The sequence below is a fragment of the Sebastes fasciatus genome, chromosome 11, assembly GCF_043250625.1.
Source record: "Sebastes fasciatus isolate fSebFas1 chromosome 11, fSebFas1.pri, whole genome shotgun sequence".
Lineage (NCBI taxonomy): Eukaryota > Metazoa > Chordata > Actinopteri > Perciformes > Sebastidae > Sebastes > Sebastes fasciatus.
Window position 1 is genome coordinate 34,747,497 of NC_133805.1, and position 21,302 is coordinate 34,768,798.

Below are 21,302 nucleotides of genomic sequence, written 5' to 3' on the forward strand. Positions count from 1 at the left end.
CTTTTGTTTCTACCCGGACATAAAAACAATACTTTGTGTCATTTCCGGTGGATCCCTCGTCTCATGGCAGCTTGTAACCGGGGTGAATGACTTCAGCTGCTTCAGCTGCTCGAGCTGCTTCAGCTATCAAACTATTTATGAAGAAACGTCATCAGACGATGTGCACGAGAGGGCAGTGTGAGCGCGTGACGTTAATGAGCTAAAGTCGTATCGTAATAATCCCGGTAACGTTAACGGTAACATTAACGGAGGAAACATCCGTTGTTGTCTGTTAGAATGAGCTGTGTGCCGCCGAAGAGGTGCTACAAGGAGCTGCCGGTGTGGGTGGTGGAGGACCACCACGATGTAAGTTACACCTGGGATCAACAATATGACTTCCTGTGTGTTTACACACCTAGCCTAGTTTATAACGTTAGTTATTAATATCCTCTAGTTTATTACGTTAGTTATTAATATCCTCTAGTTTATAACGTTAGTTATTAATATCCTCTAGTTTATTACGTTAGTTATTAATATCCTCTAGTTTATTACGTTAGTTATTAATATCCTCTAGTTTATTACGTTAATTATTAATATCCTCTAGTTTATTACGTTAGTTATTAATATCCTCTAGTTTATAACGTTAGTTATTAATATCCTCTAGTTTATAACGTTAGTTATTAATATCATCTAGTTTATTACGTTAGTTATTAATATCCTCTAGTTTATTACATTAATTAATATCCTCTAGTTTATTACGTTAGTTATTAATATCCTCTAGTTTATTACGTTAATTATTAATATCCTCTAGTTTATTACGTTAGTTATTAATATCCTCTAGTTTATAACGTTAGTTATTAATATCCTCTAGTTTATAACGTTAGTTATTAATATCATCTAGTTTATTACGTTAGTTATTAATATCCTCTAGTTTATTACATTAATTAATATCCTCTAGTTTATTACGTTAGTTATTAATATCATCTAGTTTATTACGTTAGTTATTAATATCCTCTAGTTTATTACGTTAGTTATTAACATCTTCTAGTTTATTACTGACAGTGAACCACAGCCAACAGCAGTGAACAATACTTGTACTGTAATGCCTATTTCTCTCCTCAGATGTGTTCAGAATCATCTTGTAGTGCACTGTTTAGCTGTAAAATGAGAACGTTTGTGACCTGGCAGCCATGTTGAGATAAGTTGAGAAAATACCAAGCACCGCCCACCAGCCGGAGCACAGCCAATAGGAACGCTCTTTCTCTCTGAAATTACCTGTGATTGGCCAAAGTCTTCCGTCATGGGCTAGATTTTCTAAAGCCTGAAAACAGAGCTATGAGGAGGAGCAGAAGTCTAGTTTTCTCTCAGAACACTTGAATTACAATATGCTGAAAGGTTATTATGGAATTTTTGCCTAATGATGCCAAAAATATACTGCCTACTGAAGCTTTAAATAGCTCTGCACTGCACACTTACTCTACCAACGATAGACTGTAGACTGGTCAGATATCAGCCTACTACAACATGGGAAAGGAGAGCGACCTCTTCATGGAATATATTTAATTTTGAAGAACCACAAACTTACTAGTGTCATCCGAGTGATTATCTGAGCCCGTGTTTATTAACTGTAACTGCTGTGCTAATAGTGTGAGTGGCAATGCACTGCTGCACCAAGAGTTATCAAAATGGGATAACTTTGGGTGTTGTGTGTGTAAATGATTCCTATTGAGTCTCCTCTGGTCTTATTTCATGTCTGTCTGATGTCAGTTAACAATGTAATTTGTGCACTTTTTGACAAAAGAGTTAATGAATCACATGTAAAGGATTATGTTAGGAAAAATCTGGTCAATCAAATAACGTAGATATTCTACCAGTTTTCTCATTACATCATGAGTCAAAGAAGATCTTAAAATTGCTTATTTCCCTGTGTCTTTACTAGGTGGTGGGTCATATTTATCGTGCCATTGCATCAAGACACCTCCCACTGAAGAACATAAAGATGGTTCATTTAGACTCCCACCCTGATCTGCTCATCCCTGTCAACATGTCTGCTGACACAGTCTTTGATAAGGAGAAACTCTTAAGGTATGTTTTGTTTCAAACACACAGTTACAATCCAAGCTTTTCCCTTCAGGCTGGGTCAGAGGGCTGGGTCCATAGATATAAAACGGTAGATGCAACATTACACGTCATAACTAATGGGATAACCGTCTGCCATCTTACCTGGGTATTGTAACTGCTAACTGCTTTACCAAAAGGACCAAAGAGATCAGGGCGGCCGGCACCACTTTCCACACGTCAGTACAGAGTAGACACAGTTGTCTTATACTCATTACTTTGAATACAAAACAGTAGCGATGCACCGATCAGACTTTTTTCTGTCCAGATACCGATAGCAATACCTGGGCTTTTGGTATCAGCCGATACCGAGTACCGATCCGATACCAGTGTTTAATCGATAAGCTTTATTACACGGCTGTGTTGAATACTCGATTCTGATTGGTCAATCGCAGCGTTCTGCGGCCTGTAATTTCTGTATTACAGACCGTTGCTATGTATAACAGACCGTTGCCTTATTTTTTTTACGCCTCCGGGCTTCCCCTGGTCACCGTGGTAACCCTGTTTAACGTCACAACGCTATGAATTGTGGGTAATTCCCTCAGGCAAAGTCTGCAGAAATGCGGACCAACGGAAAGTCTTCGTAAAGGTCCCAAAATGTCTGCGAGAGAGCCCTCAAGGACGAGACGATTGGACAGTGGGACAGCCCTAAACCCTCACGGACTTTGTGGGAACATGTCTCTGAGTTTGTGAGTGTGGACATAGGGACAGGGCCTATCATCAGACAGGCTCAGACGATCATTTCAGACCCCACACACGTCCTCCACCCTGAGTCCCAGCTCCCTCCCTCAGGCAGACGCTTCATGGTCCCAAAGTGCAGGCTCAACCGCTTTAAGAACTCCTTTGTCCCTCTGTCCATCAAAGCCCTAAATAGCAAGCTGGCCAGATCAGAACCCCTGTACCGCTGCCTTTTATCTGAATTGTACACATGTACAATTTGAAGTTATTGAAGCTGCTTTACTCGTACTGCACACAGTACGCTAATACAGTATGAATGACTACTGGTGTGTCGTACGACGGGCTGTGTGCAATTTGTTGGTTGGTGGCATGCATGAACTGTAGGTACTGTGTGTGACTGGCGACAGTCTGCGCATGTACTGTATGTATGCACTCTGTTCTTTTGTATTTCTTAACGGCAGATATTGTATGTGTGCAAGACAAATTTCCTTCAGGACAATAACAAATAAAGCCTATCTTATCTATTTATAATATTACTGATTTTATAGTCACAAGAGTGTGAAAAAAGAGTTCTTAGCTACTGAATAAGATAAATAAATGTTCATGACTTTCAGTTTAGTGTTCAATACAGAAGGTTAATATGAGGTCCACTGTGAGGATAGAAAGTCTTGTATGATTGTATTTAGAAACATACAATAATGTTTAATGTCACTGAAGGTAATGTAATGATTAATTATGATATTGATTTTGGGTCAAGATGCTGATTCTAGATTTTCTAAAACCTGGATAAATAAAACCAAAACAAGAGGCCCGGTACCGGTTAAGTGAGAAAATATGTCACCTTGTTTTGGGTGAGCCAAGCCGTTAGTTGTGAAGCAGCATCAGGATTGTTGCATTAACAAAGACTGGTGACCTGTCCAGGGTGTACATTGCCTTCACCAAGTGCATGCTGGGATAGGCCCCAGTACCCTGCATCCATACACAGGATGAGTGGTACAGGTAATGGATGAATGAATGCTCTAAACGTCAGACTGCTACATCGTATTGGACTCCACTAATCCCTGTATGTTTATTTATCTATTTATTTTCAGTGAGTTGAGTATAGAGAACTGGATAATGCCCATGGTGTATGCTGGCCATGTGTCATGTGTGGCGTGGCTGCATCCATACTGGGCCCAGCAGATCACAGAAGGAGAACACAGGATGGCTGTAGGAAGAGATTCGTCCACCACCACCATCAGGTAGGATGTACACTAAATAAACTAGGGGTGACCCCGAATAGTCGAGTATTCAACGGCTCGATCTTAGGAGCCTGCCAATCTCACAGTTGAATTGCACGGTGGCGGGAAAATGTGGTTATGAAACATTCCATTGGGGATATATGGGGTTGCTGAATGTCTGATTTTACATAGAACTGCTTGGTTTCTCCCAATAAATCATAATACATAGCCTATTTTGGTATAAATATCAGCCTATTAATAATACTGTTAGGGCCGAATGTTCTATTTATAACCACAATAAGCAAGCAGCCTAAGAAACCGTGTCTCTCTGTCTGTCCATCGATTACTGCTCCGTTTCAGTACTCTGGACAGCGCAGCACCTACACACATATACACACAGACACACACACACACAAAACAGCATGGTCGATTATTCAAAAACAAGCGATAGTCACATGTATCTGTTCGTGTGGTTTTTATTATTGTTCTATAGACACATGAAGCTTTAACAGAAAAAAAAAATACAACGATTAGTCGACGATAGGCAAGACTTGACCAATCAGATTCGACTGTGTAAATTCTTAGTCCAGGACGCACCTACACTAAACAGAGTCACATCCTCTTTGTAAAATCCTCTGTTGCTTTATTAAGCATATATCTTTAAAGGTGCTAAATACAATATACAGAGCATTAATATAGCATCAAACAACTATTGTCTATGTAAAGATATAGAGGAGTGATGTCTACCTGAGCAGAGAATGAAGTCTGTGTGTGTTGTTATCAGAACCTCTCTGTGCTTTGTTGACATAACCGGGCCGGCTGCGCAGCAGTCTGATTGCAGCCTCAGGGAGGGCCTTCCTGTAGAGCTTGACAGGAATGCACACATAGATCACTGGTTTACGTAGAACAGGACCACCCAGTAGCTGCTGACCTTTTTTCTTTTTCTTTTTTTTTGCCCAGTAACTTTATTGTCCTATTCGTGCCAGTCAAATCAGTGGCTGTGCATTCGGCTCCAAGTACGATGTAACTCACTTTTTGTCAAATTCTTAAACCATTTTACCATGATATGTGACTTTGACGAAACAAGTGGAGCAAACTAAGCTAACTAATTGCTTAGTGTCACATTAACACAGATTAACATAGGTACATTTTGATCTAACAAATCTACCTAGCTTGCTAGCTTAACAAAGCTATCTTCAATTCAACATCCATTTATGCTAATAAAGTAATGATGCTGGTAGCGTTAATTCTCTTTATTTTAGCTACAAAGGATGATTTTAAAGGAAGGAGCTGCCTCGGATACTGGGGACAAATCCTGGGTATGACTCTTGGCACTTTTTTCTGCAGGCTAGGTGCCTACTCACAAATTCTCAATATACAAATATGTGTGCTTGAACTGCAACCATGAACCGCCATATGTCCTCCCATAGCCTACACAAGATAACTATTGATCATATCATAACATATGAATAAAGCTCATCTTGCTTTATTGTTGTCCGCTGACATTTTTCCTGTGTCTTTACCATGAAGTACGTACGGTAATAACAGCCACAACCAGCTGTGCAATGAGAAAATAGAGAAGAAGAAAAAGTGGGCGTTCCTATAGCACACAAGCCAATCAAAACAGTGGCTCTGCGGCTGCAATCAGTTCCGTTTCCGGCCGCAAGTGCTTTTAGTGCTTCCAGTGCATGTCAGTGTGCCCCACTGGCTGGCTAACGGCAGCGGCTCTGCATTTCAAATTGAGCACCTTTAATTAAAGCCCCCGCACATCCATAGTCCTCCCAAACAGGTGTTTTCACTTTTGTTGCGTGATTCGACTTCTTCTCCGGAACTGTTTGGGCAAAACAACTTACCCCGTTATCATTGTGCTACATATGAGTTTCATGACTTCATGTAGCTCCAGCACAGCTTCACCCAGCTTGAGCCTGACAGGAGGTCTAACCAGCCAGAGTGATTGAAAACACCCAAGTGCAAATACAGGATCTTTTAAATGTAGAACAGATCTTTCTCTTTGGTTCGTCATGAACTCTACTTCCTCTCTCTCCGTCTCCCCCCCCTCTTCCCTCTGCTTCTCTCTGTTTGTGTGCAGGGTGACCAGTAAAGACAACTACTTCCTCAGTGACGGTCTGTATGTTTCGGAGAAGCAGCTGGAGAACTCTAAACCTCTCCGGCTGAATGTGGTCAGAGTCGATCCTGTTAAACCGAGTCACGGCTCACTCGCAGGTGTGTGAGCGAGGGCAGGTGGAAAGTCCCTAGTAGACTTTAGCAGTTGGATTACTTTGATATCCAACCAGAAATGTTTGTGCCTCAGTTGATTGTTAAAGGAATGTTTTTATTCGGGCTGTCAAAGTTAACCCGATGATAACGCGTTAGCGCAAATTTGTTTTAACGCCACTAATTTCTTTCACGCATTAACACAACTTGCAATTTTTGTATTGTAGCAGACTCAGTTTTAAAGCTAGAGTGAAGATACTGGCATCACATGGAACTAGAAAACCTAAAGAATCCATTGGTACCAACCATGTCATACTAGCTTGTCGTAAAGGAGGTTAAATAACGCTCCAAACTTGCGGTACATTTTGGCGAGGAAATGGCCATTTTCAAAGGGGTCCCTTGACCTCTGACCTCAAGATGTGTGAATGAAAATGGGTTCTATGGGTACCCACAAGTCTCCCCTTTACAGACATGCCCACTTTATGATAATCACATGCAGTTTTGGGGGAAAGTCATAGTCAAGTCGGCACACTGACACACTGACAGCTGTTGTTGCCTGTTGGGCTGCAGTTTGCCATGTTATGATGTGAGCATATTGTTTATGCTAAATGCAGTACCTGTGAGGGTTTCTGGACAATATCTGTCATTGTTTTGTGTTGTTAATTGATACATTTGCATAAAGCAGCATATTTGTCCACTCCCATGTTGATAAGAGTATTAAATACTTGACAAATCTCCTTTTAAGGTACAAAAATGTGCAATTAATTTTCAATTGCCTATGGACAATCATACGATTAATCATGATTAAATATTTTAATCAATTGACAGCCCATCCATCCATCCATCTTCAACCGCTTATCCGGGATCGGGTCGCGGGGGCAACAGCTCCAGCAGGGGACCCCAAACTTCCCTTTCCCGGGCCACATTAACCAGCTCTGACTGGGGGATCCCGAGGCGTTCCCAGGCCAGAGTAGAGATATAATCTCTCCATCTAGTCCTGGGTCTTCCCCGTGGTCTCCTCCCAGCTGGTCGTGCCTGGAACACCTCCCAAGGGAGGCGCCCAGGAGGCATCCGTGCTAGATGCCCGAACCACCTCAACTGGCTCCTTTCGACGCAATTGACAGCCCTAGTTTTTTAAAAACAGTTTGTGAGGATACATGTACACGAGCGCATGGCAACGCAATGCACTTTCCTACTGCCAGTTTGAGGCTGTCTATTTATTGAGTTTAGTCTATAAAACGGTGAAACATGCCTCATATAATTTCACAGAGCCCAAGTGGTCGCCTTCAACCAGCTGGACTGTCAGACCGACAGTTTCCAATTGCGATAAAGCAGCTTTTGTCAGCTACTTCTTTGGAGCTTTTAGATTTGTTTGTTGGTGCATGAACAGAGCCACTTATTGGCCGTTATCACTAACGCCAGGACTCAAGTTGATTGACTCTCAGTGCCAAAACAGCATGGCAGAGTCACAGGGACCAGAGCTGGTGAATAGCAATATGCCTTGCTTTTAAGGCACATTGGTGATTTAGAACTCTCTTCAGTGAATCCAGGCCTCAGTGTGAAAAAGACATGCTTAATGATTACCTCATTTCTGCAAAAACACGGCCATTGCACCGAGTATACAAAATAATTGCACCTTTTGAATTTTGAAAGCCTAACAAACACGCTGAATACTTTTTGTACCTCCTAAAACATTTGCCTTTTTTTGGAAGATTATGGAATATTTTAAACCTTCATTGTTCATCAACTTCTTTTCTCCTCTTTAAAGGAAAGGTTCCAAAGTCTGTTTGCAGCCCATTAGTGTTGTCACGATACTGGAATTCTAACTTTGATACAATACCTTAACAAATATCGATATTCAATACCATTTTTTTAAACCACAGGGAAAATTTCACACAACATTGAGGGCATAAAAGTTTAGTAAAAAATTTTAATTTTTTTAATGATAAATGCTAGGGCTGTCCAAGTTAACGCGATAATAACGTGTTAGCGCAAATTTGTTTTAACGCCACTAATTTCTTTAACACATTTACGCAACTTGCAATTCTTAGGTTGTAGCAGGCTCAGTTTTAAAGCTAGAGTGAAGATACTGGTATCATATAAAACTAGAAAAACCTAAAGAATACATGGGTACCAACCGTGTCATGGTAGCTTGTCGCAAAAGAGGTTAAATAATGCTCTAAGCTTACAAAAAATGTTGGTGACGAAAGACTGTCATGGCCATTTTCAAAGCTGTTGTTGCCTGCTGGGCTGCAGTTTGCCATGTTATGATTTGAATATATTGTTTATGCTAAATGCAGTACCTGTGAGGGTTTCTGGACAATATTTGTCATTGTATTGTGTTGTTAATTGATTTCCTATAATAAATACATATATATACATTTGCATTATCAGCACATTTGCCCACTCCCATGTTGATAAGAGTATTAAATACTTGTCAAATCTCCCTTTAAGGTACGTTTTGAACAGATTAAAAACATGTGCAATTGACAGCCCTAATGAAAATATTCTGAAGCTTAAATAATGTTTAAGTGATTTTTCCAGTATCTGTTGTCAACAGCTGCTTTATAACGCATGAAAAGCTTCTTTTTCAGTTCGGTAAATCCTCTGCAGCCATCTGAAGTATAAGCTGATCAATACCGGATTTCCAATATCAATATTTGGTTATATAATATATATCGATATATCGACCGATAGTAAAAGTTTTGTACATATAAACAAACAATCCTGACGCTTCTCTTATGTTATTTTATTTTTTAAATTGTGACCAAGATGCATACTGAGAGGGACATCTAACAGTTGAACGCAGGTTGAAAACTTTGTGGTGCCCGACGTCCTGCACTTTGCGTGACGCAAAGTGTTGAGCAATGATCTGTTGATCCTTAACAAATCAAGACTCCATAGTCTAACAATGGCATGTTTTAAATTGAAAAGTTGTTCAACTTTAAACAAACAAACTAATGAGAAGTCATTATTGAAAACATTTATTGAGAAGGGATTTTTGAAAACTAACAAGAGATTAGTCATTAAAGGCCCCTGAAAACCATCTTTCTCCATCAGTTTCTTGCTATGAGCGATGGGGTCCTCTTTCTGCCAACGTTAGAACAGTTGTGGTGATTTCACATGAGAGTTTTCTGTGTTTTTGTTTTGTCTAGCTCCTTTGAATTGGAAAATGATGATATGCGCCAGGCAGAGTTTAGCAACATTTTAATCGAAATCTGATGACAGCTGCGAGGCTGTTTGCTTATGTTGCGAGGCTACCGTCTATAAAATCGGATCAAATCACACCCACACAGTGCTGAAAGAGCAGAACAGATGATTTTTTTTTTTAACTGTTTACATTAAATAATAAGAAACCAAGTTTTGAGGGGCATTAAAAGTTTTTCCACTTCAAATTTATTTTATGATATAATGTAACACGATACAACAACCCTTCAGATTCATCTTTAAAACATGTCGTACTCACCACATAGAGAGCAGGGTGCGGGGTCAGACTCGCAGCCTTCCACCTTTCACTATTGCTTACAATTTATTGCAAAATATACATAACATGAAAATAAGATAACAGTTATTTCAGTTTAACTGTGCCGTCGCAGAGTTCATCAACTCGCTGAGGCTGAGGTCAATGACTGGCTCTGCTGTCACCTGCCTTCCCCCCCCACCATGCGCACCATTTGACCACCTGTGGAGGTTGTAAACTTGTAAACAAAAATATAGAAAAAACAATAAACTATGTAAAATAGAAATGAACAGAAATGCGGTCCCTACACTTGTATTGAATTGGATTATGTTATTAAGGTGTATGTGGTTATTACGGTTGCTAAATTCTGGGAATATTCAACATGTAAACTTTCCATGGGGATTAATGGGAAATAACGAGCATAAAATGGAAATAAAAATGACCATGTCATATATGCACATCTTATTTTTTTTGATCCACTTAATTTGGATTTATTATCATTTATTTATTTATTTATTTATCCCCCTGCGCAAGCACAATAGTCATGTCTGTGCATATGTGTGACAGAATGTGAAGATATGTAACATGTACCGGCATGGTAGATGTCATGTTACGTTTTGTGTACAAATGTTTGCATAAAAGTGGAAAAAATATTACTTATTATTTACTGGTATTTAATTTCTTCTTTTTATTTGTTGTTTTGATTTAGATTATATTCAAGATTATAACTAATAGGGACCATCTGACACTGTTTTCTGCTTTTCTGTGTGACATTCTCAGAGAATAAAAGTGAAGAGGACACAGAGAGATGGTTTGCCAAGAGACCCCGTACGGAGTGTAGTCAAGCTGGGGAAGCCAGCTGCTCGGAGCTCCTCTTGAGGTGTACTGACACACTGCAACCAGCAGAGGGCAGCAACAGGACGGGCTCGGATGGTGATGGTGATGGTGATGGTGATGGTGATGAAGGATCCACCAGTTATGTTGTAAAGAGCATATCTGCATTTCTAAGTGAGACGGAGCCATACATCTTGGATATTGATTTGGATTTCTTCTCATGTAAGAATCCCTTCAAGGAGTTATACACAGAGGTACAGTATAATATCCTGCTTATATACCTCATATTCTAGTTCTGCAGCGGCTCCTTTCAACACATTTTGGATTGATTTTATACTTTATTTTTAACCATAATCGTGTATTTAAATCAAACATAATACTAATGCAGAGATTTTTTTACAACTAACTTCTTTTTTACACTTTTTTTGTTCATTGTTCTTGATTGGATGCAGAGATTTTGCCTTCCTGAAAAAACAGGAAGTTACAGTCAGAATAGAGTTTTGAATCATCCCTGGCCCAACAGGAAATACATCATATCCAGAAAGTAAAGACTCCATGGGGCTTTTAAAGTGCCAATCCTTTATCCAAATAGAAACTAAAGGGTTGCTGCCTGCCACCGAAATAATAAACACAGCAGGGCTGGGCTTGATTAAAAGTTTGGTGTTCTGATCTCCGAGCTCCTCCTCTGTACATGCCAACGTGTCCTTGAGCAACACAGTTAATCACAAACTGCTGTGTGTTCTGAGTTTGGCAGATGAATGTAATGCAATCTAATTGTTGTACACACAGGATTAAATAAGGCCTAGATTTTCAATTCTGGGGTCCTCAATTATAATAATAATTATAAATTCAACTTATATAGTGCTTTTCTGGAACTCAAAGACACTTAACAATATAAACAGGAAGCTCATACACACACACAGACAACTGGGTGAGGGTGAGGGCTGGGAGTAGGCAGAGGAGAAGAGATGGGTCTCGAGGCGGGACTGAAATAGTGTGAGGGATTCAGAGTCTCTGATGTCTTGTGGGAGGGAGTTCCAAAGCCTGGGAGCTGCCCTGGAGAATGCTCTGTCCCCAAAGCTGCGGAGGTTGGACTTGGGGGTGGAGAGTAGTCCAGCTGAGGTGGATCTGAGGGACTGTGAGGGTTGGTAGGGGTGAGGAGGTCAGAGAAGTGGGGGGGGAGCAAGTTGGTGCAGGGCTTTTGTAGGTGAGGGTCAGGATTTTGTAATTGATCCGGTGAGACACAGGGAGCCAGTGGAGGTCTTTTAGGACTGGGGTGATGTGGTGCCATGATTTGGTGTGAGTCAGGAGGCGGGCAGCTGCGTTCTGGACCATTTGGAGTCTAAATAATGGAGGTAGCGCTTACGCCGTACAGGAGAGAGTTTCCAGTAGTCGAGGCGGGAGGAGATGAAATCGTGGCTAAGCCTCTCGGCAGCAGGGCGTGTGAGAGAGGGTCTGATCTTAGCAATATGTCGCAGTTGGTAGAGGGAGATTTTGACAATGCATAGTAAGTAATGAACCTGAACTGTCAAATAACAGAAATGTGTGATCAATACCTTTTTGATTGCCATTTGCCAATAGCGACTTATTTTGAATTGTGATCATCAGCGGTGTTCCACGTTAAAGCTTTATGTGGAGAGACACTGCGGAAGCTAACGGAGCTTACTGGTGGAACTGTGACAGCTCAGCAGGCAGTTTACATGATACAGACTGGTAGACAACAGAAAGCATAAACCAGCAGTTTGGCTCAATGTGTTCCTGATAGAGTAGAGTAGAGTATTTGTCAGACACTTTAATTAATGTCACAGAAATCTTATGACATCTCATATGACATCACAGATGCAATGAAATGCATTAAAGCTAAAAAAGTGCTGTCAGGTTTGACCTATAGGAATAAACTGTTTACGACAAATTAATGAACATAATTTTATTAATCCTAAATTCACACTTTGTTTTACAGAGGTGTAGATCCAAAATATGTTTCCTTCAGTTGACCCCTGCTCCATGTTGTCTGTCTGTCTGTCTTGTCTGTATCCAGGAAGAGTACGACATCCTTAAGGAGCTCTACAACTTCAGAGGACCCCGCCCTGATGCTGATGAGGTCAGACTTATTGTTTTATATAAATGGACTGTACCACATAACTCACCAGGTGTGGTTGAACACAAATAGTGATGTATCTGTGACGACTGTATGCTTAAATGCACATATCCACAGTCCACTCAATGTCAACATACAAGTCATAATTGCCTCAAAAGAGCAGTCATTTGAGTGAGTGAGCCCCAATTCCAAACCGCCCCCCACACCCTCTCCATACCCACTTCCACTCCGCTCGTACGTTAGCGTGGAGGGTCCGCCATATTAAGGGCCATTCCAAACTAATTCACGGGGAGTGGAAGTGGGTTATAAAACCCTCCAACAGCGAGCCTGCATCAATACCGACCTAACCAGCTGCCCCTTACTAACGACGCGCAACGCCGTTTTTGTGTTCGTCTTGGAACACGCTCCAATGTAAGATCCGTGCAACTACCGGTACAAACATTTACTGTAAACTGCTCAAACTGAGATAGACATTTAATTTATTCTACTTTATCGTCATACAGACGTCAACAACATAAAGTAAATAGATTGTATTGAGGATCAAATATACCCTTTGTCCAGTCTAGAAAACGGTAGACATGTTCATTAGATTGTAAATTGTTGTATGCGTATATATATATATATACTGTATATATATATCAGGAGCTATAACCCTATAATTCAACTGTGCAATACTGACTTAACAGTACAATCATTTGGTGCAATAATCTGGTTTACTCCGGCATTAACACTGCATTTATTTATACAGTACATTTAAAATAATATTCTTATTTTACACTATTCTTGCAATTTTTATAAATGCATGCATTTATATTATTTGCATAGATCCTATTTATCAGCATTATTATTTGCACTGTTATATATATCTATATATATATATATATATTTATATTTATATTCTAGAACGGGAGCAAAACATAACTCAATTTCCCCCTTGGGGATCAATATTGTACTTCTGATTCTGATTTCTGTTTTGTTTTTTTATGTAAACTCTAGAGCTGTCAAAGCAAATTCCACTAATTTCTTTAACGCATTAACGTAACTTGTTTTGATAATTTACCTTATCAAAACTAATTACCATGTGTCTGTGTGTGTCCAGGAGGAGCTTGATGAGTGTGTGGATCGTCGTGTACACCAGTTAGAAGACCTGGAAGCAGCGTTCGCTGATCTGCTAGAGGACGATGGGGAAGAGACGGTTACACGCTGGGCCAGGAACCCTGGGTAAAACTTCCTCTGGGTTCATTTCATACAACTGAACAATGTGCTTCCTTATTGCTTAGCATTGGTGTTGGTGCCACTTTTAAAGGGACACTCCACTGGTTGTACACATTTCTTCTTCAGTTTGCTTATGTGTACTCAACCTGTGAAACACACTTTCAATCAGGACTGTGTGTCGCTGCAAACGTTTGCTATCCACCAGGTTAAAAAACATTTCAGTTCCACCATTACATCCCAGACAATGAGCAAAAGTTAATCAAAATTGAGCGACAGCAATCTTCCCAGACCTTTTTCACAGCAGCATTTTTGACTTGTGACAGCAGGAAAAGCAAAGATGGAACAGATGACAACAATGGCTCTGTTGCAGTGAAGTGTCTCAGGAAGCAACACCAGTGACCTAGCATGTACAGTACCAGAGTCCAAAGTCATCACTATTTACTAGATAGTGCTCTATATTTACCCTCTGCTATTTCATTGGGAGTGAAAAGTATGCTCTCTGAAAATGACAAATGACAAATGTAAAATGACAAGTTTTAAGCGTATGAAATCTCAATTTACTTTTTGTGCTCCAGGGATGACGTATTTTTGTAGGCCAACCATGAAGTTAGCGTCGCCCTGGTTCCCTCGACAAAAAGCCAACGGGATTGTTCCGTTGGGTTTTGGATTATTGCAGAAAATAAACTCTGTAGCAAACACACGTTTATGATACTTACATGTTTTGTTCAGCAAGATAATCTCCACAAATGAACACCACTTTATGATTATTGAAGTGTGAATGCAATCGCCAGAAGTAAAAAGCTAACGTTAGGCTATAGACGAACTACAGCACGGTCACAAGACTTCACGTCACCACCACTAAGCTAGAGGCGGACTAGTGTTCACCGTGATGACGTTTAGTAGTCTCATTTAGCCACTTTTTAGCAACCGCCTTTTTAACCTTCCTGTTTTCCTCGGGTCAAATTTGACCCGTTTTCCAACTTCATTATATCATAAATATGGGTTTCTTTCATCTAATTGCCCCAAAAAATAACATGGATGAAAGTAATTTGTAATTTCTGTAGGGTTTTCTTACTCAATAATGAGGTATATTTCATATTAATGAGGTTTATGGAGCATAAATTACAAAAAATAAAGTGTAAAACTTGTGGTAATGATTTGAAATGAGGTTAGCTAAAAAGGTGTCATTATGTGCTGCCATTGAAAATGTTATATATTATAATATTTATGATATTCTGACTGAACTTTGACATATACCCATCTGTGATAATCCATCAACATTATGTTTCTCTGATACTAACTAGAGTCAAAATAATTAATAATTTCTGCTTTTTTTTATTCAAAAATGAGGTGTAATTTCATGGAAATAATGTTTATTAATCATAAATTCCCCCCAAAAAAGTGTAAAACGTGTGATAATGAGTTGGAACGAGGTTGGCTAAAAAGGTGCAACACAGAATTGGGTGATAATTTATAGTTTATGCTTTAAAAAACTCAAACCAGACTAAAAGTTGCACGGTCAACAGGAAGACAATATAAGGGTTAAAGACTTACAAAAGCTTCAAAATTCACAATGTGGGATATTTACTGACAAACATTAAAATCTCTTCAGCTTGTGTTAACCACAGACCTTATTTCAGGCATCTAAGTGAAAACCCATTGACTTCCAGACGAGGGACCCGGAAGCGCTAAAATGCTGACTCAAGTAGTGAATAAGTGAATCAATAGTGAATCATAGGTGGAGTCACCCGCAGAGGTGGTGTATACTGTAGACGGGTCGCCAGCCAATCACAGGGCTGACACATAAACACAGACAACCATTCAACTACGGGCAATTCAGACTCAACCTAACCTACACTGTAGACTTTGGGAGGAAACTGGAGGAAGCCAGAACGTTGCACCACCATGCCCTCTGAATGACTGATTTCAGACACAGCCCAGGGCTCTGGAACTGGCGAAACTACTAAAACTTCATGCCGTGCTTTTCCTACTATATGTCAAAATGGGCCTGTAGTGATGAAGTTCTGATGATAAGGGTGGAAGTTATCCAGCTCTAACATCTACAACACATCTGCTAACAGATGTCATGCTAGTACATTGTGTTCTGTCCACACCCACACACAGTCCAGAGAACAGGTCCAACCTGTCAAACAGAGTGAGTGTTGGTGGAGCGTGTGTGTGTGATGGGATGATTATGGATTGATGTTATATCATCCTTGCATTTATGTAGGGCACAGCTAGAGTGTATTATCTTCCTTTCTTTTTTTCTTCCATGTTTCTCAGCATGGCTCCATTAGCCCAACTGGTTTCCAGTTTGAAGTCGAGAAATCTGTGCCCCGACTATGAAATGGTAAGAATGTCAATGCGCTTATGTGCTGTAACTGTATGTACCACAACTACTGTAATTATTATTAGAGGTGTGAATCTTCACTTTTTTCGCCTCACGATTCCATCAGGTTACAATTCATCTGTCGACGATTCTCGTTACATCTCGATGGATCGCATCCTCAATTTGCTATATTACCGCACATGCCTACTTTATCATCAATTAATACAAGTAGTCAGATAATTCTGAGCTCCCTTTTTATTTCGAACATGCTCTCAAAAGCCAGACTACAACAGTTTATAATATGATAACATTCAGAAATGATTTGATAATGAGAATAAGTAGAGGGCCTTTCAAAGTAAAGGCATAAATAACTCAAATGAAATGGCAGATATAAAGTTTCATACTGGGGTATTGTTTTATTCACACTTGCTTCTGTCCTCGTCCATGTTTTCTCCTTGCAATCTCTCCTCGTCCTGACTCTCCTTTTTTTTTTTTTTCTGCTTTCTCCCTCTGATGTTTTTTTTGTCCTCCTCCCCGGCTCTCACCCTCCTGCTTTCTCTCTCAGGTCCATCAGGCAGGGTTAACCTGTGACTCCGTCGAGCTGCCTCACCACATCAGCACCGACGAAGAGATCGACAGACTCATCTCAGCTGTACTGCTGTTTCTGAAGGCTCTGCCCAAACCTACACTGGTTACTATGTCCAGGTAAATAAACACAGCCACCCACAGTTACATTTGAATTCAGGCCAATCTTGTAAAAGGTATAGTAGTAACGAAAGAGAGGTTAAAGCTGGGGTAGGCAGATTGGAGCAAATATGATTTAAAAAAAGTTATTTTTATAAAACGGTCAACATATCCTGACAGTAGTGCATGAGACAGGTAATCTGAAAAAAAATCATGTTCCTCCGGTGTCCTCCGGTGCTCCTAACGGCATCTGCAAGGAAACAACCAATCACAGCCGAGCTGGAGCTTGGGACGGGAGACTTTGACCTGTGATTGGTCAAAGTCTCCCGTCCCAAGCTCGATTTTCTAAAGTCTGAAAACAGAGCCATGAGGAGGTGCAGAAGTCTTGGAACACTTGAATTACAATATGCTGAAAGATTATTATGGAATTTTAGCCCAATGATGCCAAAAATAATCTGTTTACTGCTGCTTTTAAATGTGTTTGTTACTGTGTGTGTGTGTGTGTTTCAGGTCCAGTCTAGATGAATACTGCCCAGTGGAGCAGGTGGATTCGGTCCAGAGCAGAGTACTGGCTGTACTGGAGAGCCTGTATGGACCACTGGACTTACACAAAGACTACGAAAACAGCAGCACAGAGACTCAGGACTGCCAACCACAGGCCTCCTAACAAAACGCACACATACGCGCGTCACTTTTGAATTTAGTGGATGTAAAAAAAAATGACACCTCAGATTCTGTTGCAAGTAGATTTATATCTTATGTCCAACTCTGATGTATGTAATGTGTTAACATTACAAGTGTTTTCTCATAGTCAACAAATCCCATGTGCAGACTCAAACCAGCAATGAATGAATGTTGAAACTAGGGCTGACCCGTTGCCATGGTAATCGACCTCCAAATCAGTATTCGAATGCTTTGTTTTGTTTTTTGTTTTTTATATATATATATAAGTATGTAATACTAATGTAGAAATGGCCCATGAAAGAAGGAATAATCCCACGACGTTATTCATATTCAATATTATTATTAATTCTCCGGCGGATATCGCACTGTACCGTGCACTGAAACGGGGGAGATGGAGACGGACAGAAGAACATGTCAGCCTGCTGTGCCACACCGCAATGCTTAGAATACCTTCGAATATTTCTCACCGAAGCTTCGAAGCCCAAAAAATGGTATTCGGGACAGCCCTAATCGAAACCCATTTGAATGACTTGAGGAACCCCCCCCCCCCCCCACCCCCCACCCCCGCCCCCGCAGCTGAAATCTATCCATGTAATCCTGTTTTTTTTTTCTTAATCACTTAACATGATGAGTTAATGGGAGAAGTGATGGGTTTATTGAAACACAACTAGTGTCTTTCCACATGTTTCTCGACCTGCTTTAACCTTCTCTAAAGTGACAACAGATGGGTGAAATGCTTCCATTCCTCAGCTGTCTTTAATATCTTAGACCACAGCTTGCCGGAGCAACGCGCACTATACAGCTCCTCCACAGGAGACTGAGGATTTACCCTTTCCCCCCCAAAATACAAGATCATTTTGCTGTTGGCTCTAGAGAGAAATCTCCACACAGAAATAACTGCCCATTGTAAATATTCAATTTGAGGGTTGTTTGCAAAAAAAAAAAACTTTATAAAAATAAATCTTGGGTTTTCCTTAAATTCTAGATATTGTTTTTCATATGGAATACAGGATAACAACTCATTAAACCACGCTGATACAAAGAGGGGTTACTATCTTGATATTATTGGGTTATTATGGGTTGTAAGTTTTGAGGTATCCCCTAAAAGAAACTGAAGATTCTGTTCTGTAAGTATATTCTGTTTGGTTATTGTAGTCGAGGTTTCTGCAACACTTCTCCTGAAGGAAAACAAATGAGTACAATTTAGGGGTGTCGTGATTCACTGGTATTGACAATAACAATGATATTTTGAAATGAAATATTGATATGTTAATAATACACATGATAATATTGTGTAAATAGTCATTTGATATATACAGTTATGGTTACAGACTCTCCCTCCACTTGTATTTTCAGTGTAATTAATTTGCCAAAAGAGTCGAAACGCACAATAAACAAAGTTAATAATGAATTTGACTAATTGCATTATTATTATTTTATCTTTTCTTTTTATAGATATGGCGATAATGTCGTTACGGTGAATTCTTTTGGCCACGATAATCGTGTAGTGATGTGTTTGAGGTCACTTAAACAGTGTTTCCATTACATAGTCTGTCCACCAGAGAGCTCAGAGAGATCTTATGTTTTTATATTTAAAAAAATTATGATGACAGTGTATCATTATCTGATTTCTTTTTTTCTTCTTCTTTTTTACTCAAATATCAATATTGGCCTTAACTGAGACCGGACGATATTACTGACTTTGAGGCTGTAGCAGGCTCAGTCTTGAGGTGAAGATACTGGTATCATATGAAACTAGAGAACCTAAGGAATCCATTGGAAACCATGTCATGCTAGCTTGTTGGGAAGGATTAAATAACGCTCCAAAGTTAGGCTATATGTTGACGAGGAAAAACTGGCGTGGTCTCTTGACCTCTGACCTCAAGATATGTGAGTGAAAATGGGTTCTATGGGTACCCACGAGTCTTCCCTTTACAGACATGCCCACTTTATGATAATCACATGCAGTTTGGGCCAAGTCATCCATCCTCTGAATGCTCTAGGTCTCTAGTTTGTGGTTGTAAAGTTTCATGAGGCTGTGATTATCCTCGTGGTCACCACAGGTCATTTTATACAGTGAGGTCAAGTTTTAAAAAAATGGTCTCACGACAATGAAATGGTTACTATGGGGACTAACATCATCACACATGAATACAGTTGGGCTCATTGGATCCACAAGAGTCTCGGCTTTTACAGTGATACCAAATTTATGTAATTCAAGACTGTTTAGTGACCCCAGTATGCAGAAATATTCAAACACCATTTTAGAATCGGCAAAAATAACAACCTGCATGTGATTATCCTAAAGTGGTCATGTCTGTAAAGTACTCGTGGGTACCCGTAGAACCCGTTTTCACTCACATATCTTGAGGTCAGAGGTCAAGGGACCCTCTTGAAAATGGCCATGTCAGTTTTTCCTCGCCAAATTCTAGCTTAAGTATTATTTTAGTGTTCTTCCCAACAAGCTATGAGTATGGCATGACATGGTTTCCAATGGATTCCTCAGGCTTTCTAGTTTCATATGATACCAGTATCTTCACTCTAGCTTTAAAAATGAGCCTGGTGCAACCTCTGAAAAACAGTTTTTTTTTTACCATAGGCGCTCAGTCCAATCAAAGAACATCCAATCTTTTCCATTTTCATATTTTTTCATGGTTACAAAATCCTTTTCATAGCTTTAAAGGTCCCATATTGTAAAAAAGTGAGATTTCCATGTCTTTTATATTATAAAGCAGGTTTAAGTGATATATAAATACTTTGAAAGTATCAAAACACTCAATCCACAGAGAAATACACACAGCCCGTATTCAGAAACCGTGCGTTTGAAACAAGCCGTTAGGATTTCTGTCCATTTGTGATGTCACAAATCTACAATATTTAGACCATTTTACAGTTTTAAACGTAAACATTCTAAATGTGTCCCAGTTTATTTCCTGTTGCAGTGTATGTGAATGGCATCAGCTGACAGGATGTAAACATGGACCCAAGCTGTTTCCTAGCAACGCAATTCCGTTGCCTTCCGTTGAAATGCGCTAAAACGGAGCGTTTCAGACAGAGCATGAATACAGGTACATTCAGACAGACAGTATGAGAAAAATACTGCGTTTTTTTAACATTAAAGCATGTAAACATGTTCTAGTAGAAACCCAAAATACAAACATGAACCTGAAAATGAGCGTGATACTTTAAGGCATTCACCTCCTGTTCACTTCCATTCTGTGCAGGCAAAGGGAATTCGCTCCTGATGGCAAGGCATATTTGCGTCTTCGCATTGCATCAAGTTCAACTTTGGTGAACTTTCAGCACGAATATCACCTTGGCAGGTGATATGACCATGCCCTTATAAATATAAATATGATGATAATGTCACCCCAAAGCTCCAGTACAAAATCAAATCATCTTCAAATAATAAAGGAAGACAATTACAGCAAGCATTATTCAATCATGCAATTTATTAGACGATTTTATTCAAACATGGAGCAGCAAATGATTAATGCAATCAGGTGTAATCACTGTGTCATTGCTGGTTAGAATGAACTTCAAGATTTATATCTGATTGCTGCTCAGTGGGAGATGATTTGGAGTGTTTGAATCTGCATGTGTAGTCATTTAAATCTGGGTTGGGTTTTTTGGCAACCATTTTCCAGTTTAAAATTTTAACATTAGAAACCCGTCAACACTAAGTATGAAATATTGAAAGGCATCCAGCGATTTATTATTGCACTTAGTTGGGTAATATAACAATTACATTTTTCAACCTCATGTGTAAAATCTGTGACGTGCCCCTTT

At 39.8% G+C, this 21,302-nt stretch overlaps 2 protein-coding genes across 2 annotated transcripts in view; one reads left to right on the forward strand and one right to left on the reverse strand.

The window, feature by feature from the left end:
- The window catches only part of LOC141777778 (E3 ubiquitin-protein ligase RING2), a 157,051-nt gene that overhangs the window by 47,452 nt on the left and 88,297 nt on the right, over nt 1-21,302 (reverse strand). The gene's annotated exons all lie outside the window — the stretch shown is intronic.
- Nucleotides 59-18,924, forward strand: c11h5orf22 (chromosome 11 C5orf22 homolog). Its single transcript, XM_074652317.1, has 10 exons — nt 59-345; nt 1,919-2,064; nt 3,867-4,016; nt 6,085-6,218; nt 10,450-10,757; nt 12,542-12,604; nt 13,701-13,822; nt 16,100-16,166; nt 16,711-16,850; nt 17,340-18,924. Exons 1-10 carry the CDS (start codon nt 277-279, stop codon nt 17,494-17,496), a joined length of 1,356 nt encoding a protein of 451 aa, XP_074508418.1. The 5' UTR covers nt 59-276; the 3' UTR covers nt 17,497-18,924.